The sequence below is a fragment of the Aspergillus brunneoviolaceus genome (assembly GCF_003184695.1).
Source record: "Aspergillus brunneoviolaceus CBS 621.78 unplaced genomic scaffold BO95scaffold_45, whole genome shotgun sequence".
In the NCBI taxonomy this organism is placed as follows: Eukaryota; Fungi; Ascomycota; class Eurotiomycetes; order Eurotiales; family Aspergillaceae; genus Aspergillus; species Aspergillus brunneoviolaceus.
Window position 1 is genome coordinate 308,394 of NW_020290775.1, and position 14,594 is coordinate 322,987.

A 14,594-nucleotide genomic window follows, 5' to 3' on the forward strand; every position below is an offset into this window, starting at 1 on the left:
TCATTCATAAAAGTAGTCGGGAGGAAGCGAGGCCAACGTGACAATAGTACCGAGAGCACCTATCGCAACTCCCAGGGCAGCAGTAGCAGCATGGCTGGCGAAGCTCCGGGCAGCTGACTTCTTTGCTCGTTTGAGAGGTCGTTCGGAGCTGGTAGGAACATTGAGAGTTTCACTGGCGGGTGTAGACTCATTTGTAGGGACCAGCTCTGGAAGAGAACGCGGAATAATATCTTGGTTTTCCGATGGCTTCCTTGGCTGAGCCTCAAGTGAGTCTGTCTCGTTGTGACCACAATCCAAAACCTGTATCTCTCGCGATGGATTGGTCAGGGGTTCTTCAATAGCCTCTGCCTTCCTTTTCAATGGCCTAGATTCTTGTACGTTGGAACCGGGATCTTGCGGGGGAATGGCACTCTGCGATGGCGGCAACTGTGATGTGTTCGGCTGCTCTGAGACCACGGCAGTTCTCTGGATATCTTGCTCGCTCGGCCCGGCGTACTTGCTCACTGGGAAAGCTGTGGCCGGGTTGGCGACGGTAGGTTCGGTGGTTTCGCAAGTAGTTGCAGTACTATTTGCCGCAGTAAGCTCATTGGCAAAGGGGCCATCAGAATAGGTCACCTTTGGGAGAGCTGGGACAGGAAGCGGATACACACTCCCAGGATGCCAATCGATAGGAGACGCCAGAGGATTCTGCTGGAGTCCAATGAGAGAATTAGGGAGAAATCTGTTCTGTGTTTGTTGACACAACAGGGATAACGGCAGCATATTTGATGACTGTGGCGCTTGGATAGGAAAGATTTCGCTTGGTTTTACATTGTGAGAGATTGATTCTGAGGAAGTGTGTTCAATGACAGGCAAGTCGGACGGGATGGCCTTGGGTAAAATGGGTGACACCTCATTTCCCTTTTCGTCATCGAAGCGAGGCTCGGCAACCCCAGAATTCGGTCGATGAGCTGCTCCCTCGAAGTCGAAGGAGGAATCGGACGCTATCAGATCACGAATACCGAGGACCTGAGAAGTCTTCATAGTCTTATAATCGTCAAAGACGCATGAGTCTTCTTCCATGTCGGAGTCCAAAGAGCACTGCGAGTGTATCTCCTCTTCGTCGCCGTAGGAGACATCATCATCCTCCTCCTCCCAGTCCGAACTCCCTTCAGGAGTGGATTCTAGGGAGGACTCGAGACCAGTTTCTTCCACAAAGACATCCAGATGAGCAACTCCCTCACCAGGCTCCTCATCGAGGGTACTTATCGCCGCTGGTGGGGTCATCCGCGGAGTCACCAAAGGCTGTTCAGCCGGATCACAGTCGAGGTGAATGGGACTATCTTGGGATCCGTGGCGAGCAGCACAGTCACTGTTATCAAGCATGTTGACAGATGAATAAAGGGTAATGTTCGGTGAATCCGTTTTCAAAGGTGAGGTAAAGGGTGATGAGACCTCCACAACCGACTGATCATCAAAGTCAGAGCGGAATACAGAGTCTTCGTCATCAGAGCTTGCAGCCGGACATACCACCGGAGCATTATCAGTTTCGACGTCATTGTCATCGTCATCATCAGGTACGCAGAACGTATTCGTGGGCGTAGGCTTATGAAGCCAGTCAAGTTCACAACGTACTTTTACCGGTGGGAACGTATCTAGATGCCGACGATGAGTTAGTTGCGCCAAATGAAAGTGTCAGAGCAATTTGTTGACCTGTGCGAGGCCACTCACCTTTACCACGAATCACTTCTGTGCCAAATGTGATAAGATCCCCTTGACTGAGCAGGTGTTCCTCCTCGCTGGCGAGTTTCTTCCCGTTTACATAGGTACCGTGCATTGATCCACCATCTCGAAGATAGGCGAGCTAGTTAAGCAATCATCAGCGAAGGCTGCCCAGGTGCTAATACAGATGCTCAGGAGGCGCATGCTCAAGAGACACACACTCGAGAGAGACACACTCAAGAGACGCACGCTCAAGAGACACACGCTCGAGAGATGCATGCTTCCCATACAAGATACAACCGAACAAAGAGACGCATACCTTCTTATCCAGACGTACTATCAGTTGAGCATGGTTTCTTGACATAACTCGCGAATCGAATAGCCCATTATCCTTGCAGGGAACGAGGTTCTTGGACTCCCGCTTTGACGCTCGCCCGATACATACATCGGTAGTATCAGGTGTAAACTTGAGAGATCGGCATGGGAACTCATCGATCGGAGTCAGCGGACGAAGGTTAACAACAACAGCTATGATACCGATAAGTCAGCCATGGAGTTCTCGTTTCTGGGGGGTTCCGGATCTCGTTGAGATCCGAGCTCGGCGAGGTTACGGAAGGTGGACCGTGTGAGCTTGACTAATGTGCCGGGGAAGGAGTAAGCCAGTCCAGGTAAACACATACCTTCTGAGACGAGCATGATGTCAGTTTTCTAGAGCCGATCGCTCTGAGCGCTATCGATCATTCAGCCTAGATAAATGTAGTCCTAGTGGCTGTGTTAAGATCGGGTTGTGAGAGAGGAGGATGATGAGACAAAGATGGTTGGAAGACGGGAGACTCGAGTAGGTTGAAGAGGGGCAGCAGCAGGCCACCACCTACCCGATGTAATCAGCAGCCCGAGGACAGTCAAAAGGCGGTCGTCGTGAAGGGAGGAAATATGGATCTGACACCACTGGATGATCGGGCTGAAACAATCAAGTACAAACCAAGCTTCAAGGAAGTGTAGGCGGCGAGCTTGGTGGGAATCTGAGAATACTGATGTAGTTCGTTTGATGAGGTAGGGAAGGGGGAAACCTTGGGGGGGGGGTTAGGAGAGGGGAAGGAGAGCGATGAAGGCAAAGGAAAGAGGAGCCTAGACAGCTAGTACAGGACCAACAATGAAAGATCAAAGCAGTCCGGTATTTGACGGACCGGAATTCCAGTACCAGCAGTTTAGAAACAAGTGGTGAACCAGCACAGCATCGAAGTACTCAGTATCAGTAGTACTGTATTGAACAACGACGACGATAAGTTGAATGGATAATGACGGGAAAGATGGAGAGGGGCGATCACTGATAGGCGGATAAGTGGGGGCTTCCTGTCAGGTGGACGAAAGAACAGTCATAGTGAGGGACTAGTGAGGGAATTCCGGGGCTTATCCGGGAGTCGGGACCACCTCCCGCCGCCCGCACCTTTACAACATCTTGAGGGGGAATCTTCTTACATTGGGGAATCACATCAGGAATTATTACAGCTTCCAGCGGCCGAAGGTATTGCTACTTACTTGTAGTATAGTTGTGTTCAATCGTGAGTAGTCATGATTATTGATTTCAGATCTGCTAAGTTTATCTTATTTACTCGAAAACTTTAGGTTATTACTGATTTGAAGTCATACAAGAGAGGTGAAGACAGTGGATTAATAACGGTGCTACAAAATCAACAATTATTAAGAACTAAACTGAATATTAGGATTCCATATTAGGAAGTATTTTTCTATTTCAATCTCTTGTTATAATTGTCAGCATGTGATTGTGCAGAAGATAAAAGTTTCGTAAGGCATACCGCCTACTATACAAGGTTTGGATCCGGTAGCTTTAGGATTACAACCGTTGTCAATAGCAATTATCGGCCCCTTCTACGGACTATCTTGTATACCAAAATATCACTTCGACCTCCTACGAATCACACGACGATAAAAAGAATACTCATAACAAGTGACATCCTTCGTCCATTTCTTCATCACTTTCTTCTTCCTGCTGCTGCTCCTGCCTCTTGCACAGTACTATTATACATTGTCGGACACTTCTCATCCGCCTCCCTTACGACAGTCGTCCAGCCGCAGTATCGACACGCAGCCATACCAGTTATACCCCCCTCCCTCTGCAGAACATTTCAAAGCACGGCATCTTTCAGGCCATTCTTTCTTGACAAAGAGCCCGGTGCGCAACCAGACATTCATAGGGAATAGGAAACCCGCCTCGATACGAGGAACATCCTTTAATGACACACGATTGCAAAGTAAGGAAAAGCAGCACCAAACAAAAGAGATCCATACACAGTATATCGTGGGGAGAAAGATTAACACAAGTCGTAGAATAAATACACGCAGTGGATGAGTGGTCCAGGCGCCCTAAAAACACCCTCAAAAAACCAGGGTAGAAGATGACACAACCAGGCACGGATATTGCCTACAACACTCGGTGGATCGGAAAGAGTTGATAACGACGGTGAGGGGAGGTGGAGGAGGACGATTAAGTCGAGATCATATCATAGGTCGGGCTTACAGACCGGGGGCACCGAAGCCACCTCCGGCACTCATGCCCTGCAAACGGGCAGCAAGTTGGGGGTACTTCTCTTGCACCTCCAGCTGCGTGCGAGTGGCCTCGGCGTAGGAGATAGCGTTGATGATCTCGGCCTCCGTACGAGCGAGTTCGGCAGCGCGCTCGAAGTACTTGAGGGCTTGGGAGACCTTGCCCTGCTGCAACAGCAGCTGGGCCATGGTACCCACAGCAATGTCGCACTCGGGGTCAACTGTCATGGAGTTAGTATCGAGATGGGCGCAGCGCATTAAGGTCTACCGTGACACTTACTAATCAGGGCCTTCTGGCAGAGGTTCTCGGCCTCCTGGAAGTCATGCTTCCACTGGAACAGCGCAAGGGCCTTGTTGATGAGAGGCAGGACATTGATGCCCATGGGCTTGCTCTGCTTCTCCATCTCGACGGCCTTGTCGAACTTCTCGATGGCCTCTTGGAAGTTCTGCTGGTCAAGGAGAAGTTCACCGTAGTAGTTGTAGACATCCGGAACATCCTCGAAGTTCTTCACGGATCTGCGGAAGGTGGCCATGGCGGAAGCGACAGATCCCATCTTGTACTGAGTGACACCAAGCTGGATGTGCGAGTAGATAAAGGTACGGTCGAGATCGATGGACTTCTGGTAATCCTTAGCGGCCTCGGCGAACTCACCAAGGATGAAGTGGAGCTGGGCGCGGTGGTAGTAGATATCAGGGTCGTCCTTGTTGTGAGTAATGGCAAGTTCGAAGTCATCGGCGGCAGCATCCTTGTTTCCTGTATAACGTTATTAGACATGCAAATGGGGAGAGCCTTAGTTGTATTCACGTACCGAGTTCCAGGTGCAAGCTGGCACGCTTGATGTAGCTCTGCACCAGAGAGGGCTGCAGCTCAACACTCTTGTTGAGGTCCAGCAGCGCAGCCTGGGCATTGCCGACCAGGTAAGTGAAAGTAGCTCTCATGTTGAGGGCCAAGGCTTCGAAGTCACCGAGATCGCCAACCTCGAGGGCTTTCTCAAAGGATGTAGCAGCCTCCTCGTAGCCATCCCCAGTCTTCTTGGCCATGGCAATCAGACCCTTGCGCAGAAGGCCCTTACCAGACTCTTCGCTCAGGTCGGCGGACTCGTCCAGACCTTCCGGAAGAGGCCTGGGGCGGAAGCTCTGAAGGTAGTTGGACACGAAAGTGGGGCTAGGCAGCTTCTTGCCCTTGGCCTCGAGGATATCCTTGCCCTTCTTCTCAGCAACCTTCTTCAGGAGTCTCTCGAGGGCGACGCGGCTGATCTCGTTGGAGAAACCGTCGATAATGCAGCTGGCGGTGAAGTCGAGAAGAGCCTCGCTGTACTGCTCGAGGTGCTCATATGCGATAGCGCGGCGGTTCAGGGCCTTGACATATTCGCTGTCCATGGCGAGAGCGGCGCTGGTGTCCTCGACGACCTTCTCCCACTCGGACAAAACGTTGTAGCAGGCAGCACGGTTGGAGTAAAAGACGGGGTCGGGCTTGCAAATGATGGCCTTGCCGTACAGTTCAATGGCCCGGTTATAGTCCTTGGAGCCATATGCCTTGTTTCCAGCAGCCTTCAGCTTGGCAGCGTAGGCCTTTCTTGTCTGCAAATTTGAGGGGGATACAATCAGCAAGAGTATTCAACCACCATTTACCACAAAGGATAATCGCGCACCTCCTCGGACAACTGCTCAACAGTAGTCTCGTCAACTTCAGGAATCTCATCGGAAGGCTCTTCTGTCTTCTTGGCGGCCGGTTCTGCGAGATCATCATTAGCCCGTACTTCGAGGGTCGACCGAGATCGGAGGATGCAACTGGACTGGACATACCCTCCTGGACAGAGGCAGCCTTGGCCTTCTTTTCCTCCTCGGCCTTCTTCTTCTCCTTCCGTCTCTGGTTCTTGCTCTTCTTCTTTTCTGTGGGGGCGGCAGTCGTGGTAGGGCGACCGGAATCGGAGAGGTAGTAGACGACACCCGCGCTAGTTACAACCACAGCGACACCGGCGATGGTGTAGACCAGAGCCTTGTTCTCCGACACCCATTTTGAGATACGATCCCATACTGAGGCTGAGGAAGAGGCGGGGAGGGAAGTGGTGTCGAGAACCACGTTCTTCGTTGGCTGGGGCAATGGTGATGCGCTCGACATGATGACCCGGCAGAGGAACCCGTTATCTTAGTCTGGTCTCTTTTTATCTATAATTCTGGGAAGGGGAAGTTAGCGCTGGAGACAGCGGTCAGATAAGAGTTCAATAGCGAGAGGAACGGACCGTCCTGGGTGCAGGGCAAGAGCTCGTCGGCAGGATGACTGCTTTGCTTCGTTGGGGAGGGGGGTGGAGATGGAAAAGAGCGAGGAGAGAGAGAGAGAGATGATGCGGTTTGAAAAGTTATGCGTTGCGATGTTCCGGCGACGCAGCGGGCTTCCCGAGCTCCTATGGGCCAATCACGCTCGCGGCAAGGGGATGCTCCGTCAGCTCCTGGTTCGCTCCACCACCGCATCTTCGTCATTCTCTCCTTCCTTGTTCGAGCGCAAATTGCTCCAAGGAAAGCTCCTGGTCTCACCAGACACTGATTGTTCTACCTGTGCTGAAAATATTTATCATTACAGCAACGCCGAACTTCCGTTCATAGCCAGGGCTACTAACAGTGCAGGATCTGGCTGAAGTGGTGGACCACGCGATCGATCAGGTCACCCCAGGGATGCAGTCAATGGCTTCCGCCTCGCTGGAAGAGGACTTCCAAATCATATCGTCTCTGCGCTATGATCCTGCGCTTCGAAGCTTGAGCACTGAGAAAGCCGCGGACAAACATTTCCACCCTTCCAGCACGCCATATTACCTGCTTCCCTACCATCAGGCCCGGCTTCGTAATGCGGCAGAATGCTTCGGTTGGAAGAAGGCTCTGTCATTTCTACAAACAGATCTCACCCAACTCTCTGAATACCTTGATGCTCACATCTTGGACAAGACGAGACCTTGGCGCATCCGGATTATCATCGAACGCACCGGAGCTTGCACTGTCGAGGTCAACCCGACAGCATCGATTGACCCATTGAACATGCTCATCCCCAATCGAGAACATACACAATCAAACCTATGGAATATTTATGTGGATACAGGTTCAATAACTCCATCTGCGTTCACGAGGCACAAGACTACCGCTCGCGATTTCTACAATGCTGCACGGGTCAGAGCGGGGATCATGTCCCCGTTAGACCAGGCTGAGGTACTGCTTGTAAACCCCGAGGGTCAAGTTATGGAAGGGAGCATCACCACACCCTACTTCCGGCGCAGGCGACCCGTAAGTAAGGGCGAGAGCCTAGAGAGTGATACTGAGCCAGACTGGGTCACGCCTCCCCTCTCAAGTGGTGGTAATGCAGGCACAACAAGGCAATATGCGTTGGCTGAAGGGTTCTGTGCAGAGCAGATCATCGAAGTTGCTGACTTGATCGATGGCGAAGTGTGTTGGCTCAGTAACGGTGTCCGGGGCTTCATCCGTGGTAGAATTGTCTTAAACAGACTCGATGATGGGCAGTCCTAGAATCACACACGTGTCGAGAATGTCTACATGTGAGCAAAATAATTTGCAGATGTGAAACTCAGTTGGTCTATTCAAAGAACTGCAAATAGTACCGTTTCCATGCTGCGCTATAGTGCAGCCACGAATACTTCAGGGTGCAATTCCTTCGCGAGGCCAGTATCTTGGGTTAAGGGAGGCATCATAGTTTTACAATTGAAGAGAGGAGGTAAATGGGTGACAGTGCCAGCGGCTTTCGAGTACAGCGTACTTAGCGTTCCGGGTATATACTGTACATTTGGGTTAAACGAGGTATTGATGCAGTCCATCATGGATGGTTCTTTGCATCCAATAAGGAGTTCATAATTGACGTCAGCCGCTGCACCAGTCGTATGAGGGCTTTGAACGTGTCTCCCAATCAACACCTGGCACCTGATAGCGTAGAACACAGATGCAGCTTGGGACGCTCAAGAGAGGGTAAGTCTCGCCATTTTCATAGACAAATCGCACGGTCGCAATATGCCAGCACCGGCTGTGTGATTGGCTGGGCAAGGCGGGAGAATCAGATGATGCAACGATTGGCGGTGCGCGGTCAAATGAGTCAGCATCCCCGCATTCTAAAAAAGGCTTAGCTTAGAAGCTGACAGAAATTCTTCCCAGTCCCGGAGGTTCGGGCAGTTTTGTCCGGCCACTGCGAAAGGTGATTGAGCAGAATGGAGAGCTGATCATCCCCAAAACCTTACTGATTGTGTTGGAACTTAACAAGCAGTCTCGCCCACAACCACAACGCCACCCCCAGCCCAACTCCCACAATTCACAATCCCATATATCCATCCCATCCCATCAGTCGAACTTATCATATCATCTCTCAGATCAAATTCACACCTCAATCAATTCGTCTGTATGCATCAGCAGCTGCAAGAATGAAATTCTTCGAGAATGTCTCTACATACGACTACTCCTTCCCAGCCGTGTCGCTGGCTTACTTCCTCCGCTATCCTAACCCGTACTCTCGCCATGTTCTAACCACTGATGTCATTGACCGTTATGTCGACCCGGACACGAAACGCCTCCACACCATTCGTCTGCACCTCAAGAAGTCTAAAGTTCCGTCGGGGATTCTCAAGTTGCTGCCAAAGGGAATGGGCGGCTCGGACAGTTCCGGACAGAGCTACATCCTCGAAACGACCATCGTTGACGTCAATGAAGGCTGGATGAGGACTGAGTCGCGCAACATGGAGTGGACCGGGATCCTGAGTGTGGTGGAAAAGCAATTCTACCAACGTCAGCCGCTAGAGGGGGCTCTTGACCGACTTCAAGGGCTTCACCTCGACGCCAAGTTGAGCGAACAGACAACAGTCAAGACAACGGTCACGTTCCACTCCCGATTCGGACAAGGAAAGTTACTTGGCCGGAGAAAGGCAGAAGCCGGTGATCAAGTGGTCGAGGTCGAGGATGAGGCTCCCAAGAGAGGCTTCTTCACGTCACTATCCACGGCAGGCATCCAGCGCACGATTGAGTTAATCGGCTTGAATCGTACCCGGGACGCTATCCTCAAGAGTAAACAAGGCATGAATGTCGTCCTGGAACGTCTGCGCAGCGGTGGCATTGTCGGTGTCCTCGAGGGCATGCGCCAGGATCGGGAAGCCATTGTCGGGCCGGAGGGTCCGTGGAAGCGCGTTTGGCTCAGAGGTAACGGGGAAGATGATGAACATTGACTTCAAAGCGTCTGAGTGTTGGGTGAAGACGATTCGCTTCCAAGAAACATATTTTCGACATTCCAGCGTGGAGCTATGGCGTTTGGGTTTCTGTTTCTATTTTCTTACTGATATCAACTACCAGGACACTCTCCCACATGATTATTCTTTGCACCAGCATATTCGAGCACGTTGTTGGAAGGGAAAAGAACACGGAAAGCACACGGGAAAAAGTGCTGTGTATACTAGGAAACGATTACACCAGAGACATTTTGTACAATATTGATAAACTTTGAGTCATTCTTCGCGATAAGCTCCAGGTCGAACTAACTGTACATGAGTAGTTCTACGCATTTGACAAGGCCCCCAGGAACCGCCCACCGCAGGGCCCTTTACCCAGCAGCATCTGGACGCTCGTCGATCTCCAACTAGACTTTCTGACGGAGTTGCCAGGCTGCTTACTTACCGTTTACCTCGGTGGTCCTTGACTAGTTCCGCAGATAGCCTCACGTAGAAGAATCCAAGCATCTTCCACCTCCCTCGCAGGCGTCATCACTTTCCACCCCCCATTCGAAGGGTGAGCGAGAATTGTCATTGAAGCTGACCTACTACTCAATCCAGCTCGGGTCACTGACTCGAGCCACAGTCTGCCGTGATGATTATGAAGCATGAACCGACCGCCAAACCATCAAGTCAATCCAGCCTCGATCAGCTTTACCTCCCACTCCCTACTTTCCTATGCAGGCCATCTGACAGGATTCAGGTTCCTTTAAAGCGAACAATCCGCTAGATCAGTGTTTTGATATTCTTGTGGCCGAGCGGTGCAACGCTCTCATCACCATCCACCCCAGCAACAGCAGCCCAATTCTCACTCGGAGTCCGGAGTATAGCAGCGGACTGCCCAACGCGAAGCATAGCCACTCGTGCAACATACAGCCCACCCCAGTATGCTGAACAGTACACCCACTCGATTCCCACCACCCACCCTCAGTATAAACCGCCTCCCCTCCTCGCCTCAACTTTACGAACACAAGCACAGTCCTCTCACCAAAACCCAAACCCACATCAATCACCCAAAACTCAGAGCCCAATGCCCCCAACAATCGACAACCTAACCGGCAGCTGGACCCTAGCAAGTGCTCAATTCCCCTTTGCTCCCCAACTCCTAACCAGATATCTGCCCTTGAAACTAACCAACTAAACCCCCCGGAACCCTCCACGGAGAGCACGGGGGGAAGTAACCGAATTACCAGGACAAATCCCTCTCCAGCGATCTAGACCCAATCCTCAAACTAGTACGCAACCTCTGAATCCCAAAGCAAAGCCACAACCCTAACCCCACGGGATAACAAAAAAAAAGCAAGGCATCCCCTGGCTCCTCCGCAAGACCATCCTCTACACCCCGCTTACCATCCAAATCACCCACACCACTACCACAAACAACGCGGACGGTAGCAAAACAATCCACCTCACCGCCCGCCAAACCAGCATCAAAGCCGCCAGCCCGCCACCGGATATCCGGCACTTCGACTGGGAGATCTACTCGCAGGAGAATTTTTTGTTCGGGGGGATTGTGTGTCGGAATCGGTTTATCAGGGGGGATTCCTCGGTAGCTGCCCTCATGGACGCAGGAGGAAGTGATGGTGGTGGTGATGATGGGGTGGTTAGGCCTGCAGTGGAGGTGCAGAGTCCGCTGAAAGATGGCGGGGATCAGGCGGTTGTGAGGAGGTTCTTGCGGGGGGAGGTGGAGGTTGATGGATGCACGCTCTCGGAGGGGTTCCTTGTGGAGGAGCCTGTGGTTAGGGGGTTGTTTGGGGAGGATGGAGGGGAAGATGGAGGGGAGGAAGGTCAGGGCGACGGGGGGGTGGGAATTTGGGGGCATGTTTTTGATCGGAAGAAGGGTGGCGGGTGGTGCTCTGAGCAGGTATGTCTGATCTTATGTTCCCCTTATCTCTGGGGATACAGCTCTGCGGCGTGGGAGACGATGGGGCTGAGGACTCATGGCTGATGGTTGTGGGGGATAGGTTTGGGGGTTTGAGATGATACATGGCGAGAGGTTGTATTCCCGCCGCGCTGTGCTGACCGACAACACTGGTAGGTACAGGCTGGCGCGGTTGATTTATAGGCTGGTTGAGAGCTGAGTGCTTTGCATATAAAGCATATAGGCTCAGGTCTTATGGTTGAAGGTGGTGGTAGGTGAGGTGGTAATGGTGGTGCTGGTTGTGGCTGCACTGACTGTCGGCGCTCCTGGCGTCTGGGGAGTATTTTCTTGAGATCGAGATGTAGGAAGTGTACACAAGGCGAGATTTTACAACGTCGTTCTCTCTAAGCCTTGAATCCTAGCTTGTGATGGTTCTCTTGCAACAATCGCCCTTGCACGTGACCGTGTTGAGCAGAATGCCTGCTTTTATTGTGACGCCAAGGTAGTTTATTATTTACGTGACAGAACCAAAGGAAGGAACTTGGTGCCTACAGGCAGCCATTCATGAAACTGTCACCGAGGCCTCAGTTGAATAGATTACGAAACACCTTCCGATCAGTTCCGTCTGCTGTACCTAGTTACCACATTCTCCCTAGCCAAGGGATACCGAGACGATACCTAAAGCATCAGCTGCATACTCCCAAGGAGCAAACCAACGAATCAACTACTAGTTGGGAGGTGAAAGCAACCAACCATCTTCTTTCACAATGGATTCAGCGCAGCTCTCGCAATTAAGCCGGAGCCTGAGATCTCTCCCTATACCCACTACGACCGATGATCTCGAGGAGACGTTGAAGAAGCTGCAAGACCTCGCCGAAGTGGTCACGCAGGGCAATAGTCTAGCATTATTCACCGGGCTGAAGCTTGTCGCGCTACCCACCCGAGATCCGGAAACCCTGGCCAAGGAACAGATGTCACCCAACGAGATCCTCCTCTATGAGGCATGGAAGGCAAGGAAAACAAATCCCAACGTCGAAGGAAGCCTGCTCCCGAGCTTCGACTGGATCGCGAATGTGGCGCCGGTCCCTCAAGGCACGCATAGTCTAAAGAAGCTCACGAAGCGGGCGGCGGCCATGGATGTGGTCTTTGATCATCAGGGCGCTACGCCGGAGAACGCTGCATGGCTGACCTCGCGTATGCCGGCAACATTGCCCCTGGTGAAGGCGGTAGCCAGGATCTCCCATTGCAAGCAGAGCCTCGAGCAGCAGAGACAGGCGCACTTTCGCGGACTGACCGACATGGAGGCCGCGGAGGTTGAGACCATCCGCAAGATTGTGGCCGTGGCAGAGGCCAACACAAATCGCGAGCTGGAAAGGATGCGCCGATTGGCTCGGTCGATCAAAGAGTCTGCGTCGATCATCAAGTCCCGCGCAGAGGCTCTTCAGGAATCTCGAGACCCTGTCTCAGCTTTACGTGGAGAAGACTGAATGAGTCTGCTCTCGAGAGATCATGATGAATTATGAATTATAAAGGAGAGGAGCAGACGCGGGTAGTCGGGAGAGTTTTGATAAGGGCTTGATAAGGTGAAAGGGAGAAACATCGATAGAGATCAGTGGGTGGACACGTCAAATCGAGACTCGTACTCCGTAAGTAGCTATCATCAGGGGAATGGCAAGAATCAGTGCAGTACATATTGAGTCTACAGGACGATACACATCCAATGCCCTCGAATCGATGTTTTGGCCAATGACGCAAGGCTCAAACCACTCATACAGAGTCGACCAACCCCAAGCCTCGCGTTGTTCAGATTGAGGCAGGTGTGGACATCATCGGATATTAATCTGGGTCTAATCTGCCTGAATGCGCATAGCCAAGACCCGGAATAGGAAAAGAACCAGAAAGCCGAGCCTTTTGGGGGAAAGGGACCCTGTCGGTCAGGACTCAGCACTCAAGAGAACCTGAATCTCCTTTCCTTCCAGTATTCCCTTTCCATTCCTTCGACTTCCGGTATTTCCAGCTGTGCTAGGCAGCAACCCGGCATTCTTTGTGTAGCCGAGCACCTCCTTGGAAACTGACACACTGGACAACAGGTGATCCAAGACATGACTTCATACCTCACAACTAGTTAGGGAGGTCTCAGCCGGGAGACGACCTTTTTCTCTTCTCTTCACAGCACTCCAGTGACTTGCGGGTCGAAATATCGAGCAAAGGTGGTACCGGTATGAGTTGGGCCCCTTTCCCCTGACCACTTTTTCCAGCTTGTCGCCATCGCCCAATTAGTACAGCATCTCCAGGAAAAAGAGACGGTCTCTACGGAACGGAGTACGTTAAACCACAGTGTACTGTACACACAAAGAGCAGAGGGCAGCTAAACGCGTGGGTTCGGAGTACTGCTTATTGACCGACGACCGACCCAGGGAGACGTCATATCGCAGCATCGCCCTTCCACTCCCCAAACGGCGAGTTCGAGTCAGGCGGCGGAGTGAGTCCAGCACTGACTTTTCGGCTTGAAAAGAAATTTCTCGTATTCGGTTCCGTAGGTTGCCGTTGCACGCCGAAGGGGGGACCACTCGTTATCATTATCAAGTCGTAAAATGAACGAGGGACTAAGAAAGCGGCGGGAATTCCTTCACCCACTTCTGCCAAGCTTTCAGGGTTTTTGAGGCAGGGGTCCTATTCTCCAAACCCTTTGCCTGTCTCCTTGCGACCACACCACTTGTTGCAGGAAACAACAGCCCTTCGTCGGAGAAACAACTTGAGCGTAATGATAATCTTTCCAAGCAGCGCTAAAGAGATTCTGCTGGATGCCGACCCGCGACCCTTCAGAAGGGACAACAGCATTGGAGTAGAATCACAAGTGGCAACAATAAGTTAACACTAGGTTTAGCCTGGAATGTCATGTTGTGACAATTTCCACACTAGCGAGAGGAGCGCCAGGCCGCTAGCAGCACTAACAGCGCTGCGTTGGGCCTGTTTCCTGGGTCACATTTAACTACTCCAGGCTATGTACTTTCCGATACTGTCCCCTGGCTTTCTGTGAGTGGACATCTGCTGATTAGTCACAATGTATTCCATTCTAACTACTCCGGTTGACCCTGGTGATTTTGTTAGTACGGTGGGGAGGTGCAGGGATTTGAATCCTTTGAATTCTGCCGTATATATGATTATTAATACTTTGTATGGCCACCTGCGGCGTTGATCACCGCTTCGCACCTCGCCGT

General features: G+C 51.8%; 5 protein-coding genes across 5 annotated transcripts; 3 read left to right on the top strand and 2 right to left on the bottom strand.

Annotated features, from left to right (window-relative positions):
• On the bottom strand, positions 1–2,397 carry BO95DRAFT_433201 (FHA domain protein; the record flags this gene model as incomplete). The annotated part of the gene is made up of 4 exons (XM_025585084.1): positions 1–1,634; positions 1,711–1,843; positions 2,021–2,229; positions 2,382–2,397. The coding sequence occupies 4 exons, from the start codon at positions 2,395–2,397 to the stop codon at positions 1–3; spliced, it is 1,992 nt and encodes a 663-aa protein (XP_025440928.1).
• A 1,839-nt stretch (positions 2,398–4,236) lies between these two features.
• On the bottom strand, positions 4,237–6,388 carry tom70 (putative mitochondrial outer membrane translocase receptor (TOM70); the record flags this gene model as incomplete). The annotated part of the gene is made up of 5 exons (XM_025588261.1): positions 4,237–4,487; positions 4,547–5,020; positions 5,076–5,847; positions 5,919–6,025; positions 6,073–6,388. 5 exons carry the CDS (start codon positions 6,386–6,388, stop codon positions 4,237–4,239), a joined length of 1,920 nt encoding a protein of 639 aa, XP_025440929.1.
• Positions 6,389–6,679: 291 nt separating this feature from the next.
• On the top strand, positions 6,680–9,761 carry BO95DRAFT_474564 (uncharacterized protein). Its single transcript, XM_025589807.1, has 2 exons — positions 6,680–7,772; positions 8,555–9,761. Exons 1-2 carry the CDS (start codon positions 6,940–6,942, stop codon positions 9,471–9,473), a joined length of 1,752 nt encoding a protein of 583 aa, XP_025440930.1. The 5' UTR covers positions 6,680–6,939; the 3' UTR covers positions 9,474–9,761.
• Positions 9,762–10,705: 944 nt separating this feature from the next.
• BO95DRAFT_366199 (uncharacterized protein) lies at positions 10,706–11,593 on the top strand (the record flags this gene model as incomplete). The annotated part of the gene is made up of 4 exons (XM_025582733.1): positions 10,706–10,747; positions 10,813–11,247; positions 11,296–11,376; positions 11,477–11,593. Coding segments are annotated over 4 exons (675 nt in total), but the record flags the coding sequence as incomplete, so codon positions are not given.
• A 362-nt stretch (positions 11,594–11,955) lies between these two features.
• BO95DRAFT_444290 (uncharacterized protein) lies at positions 11,956–13,175 on the top strand. The gene has a single exon (XM_025586850.1). It carries the CDS (start codon positions 12,141–12,143, stop codon positions 12,858–12,860), a length of 720 nt encoding a protein of 239 aa, XP_025440932.1. The 5' UTR covers positions 11,956–12,140; the 3' UTR covers positions 12,861–13,175.
• The last annotated feature ends 1,419 nt before the right edge of the window (positions 13,176–14,594 follow it).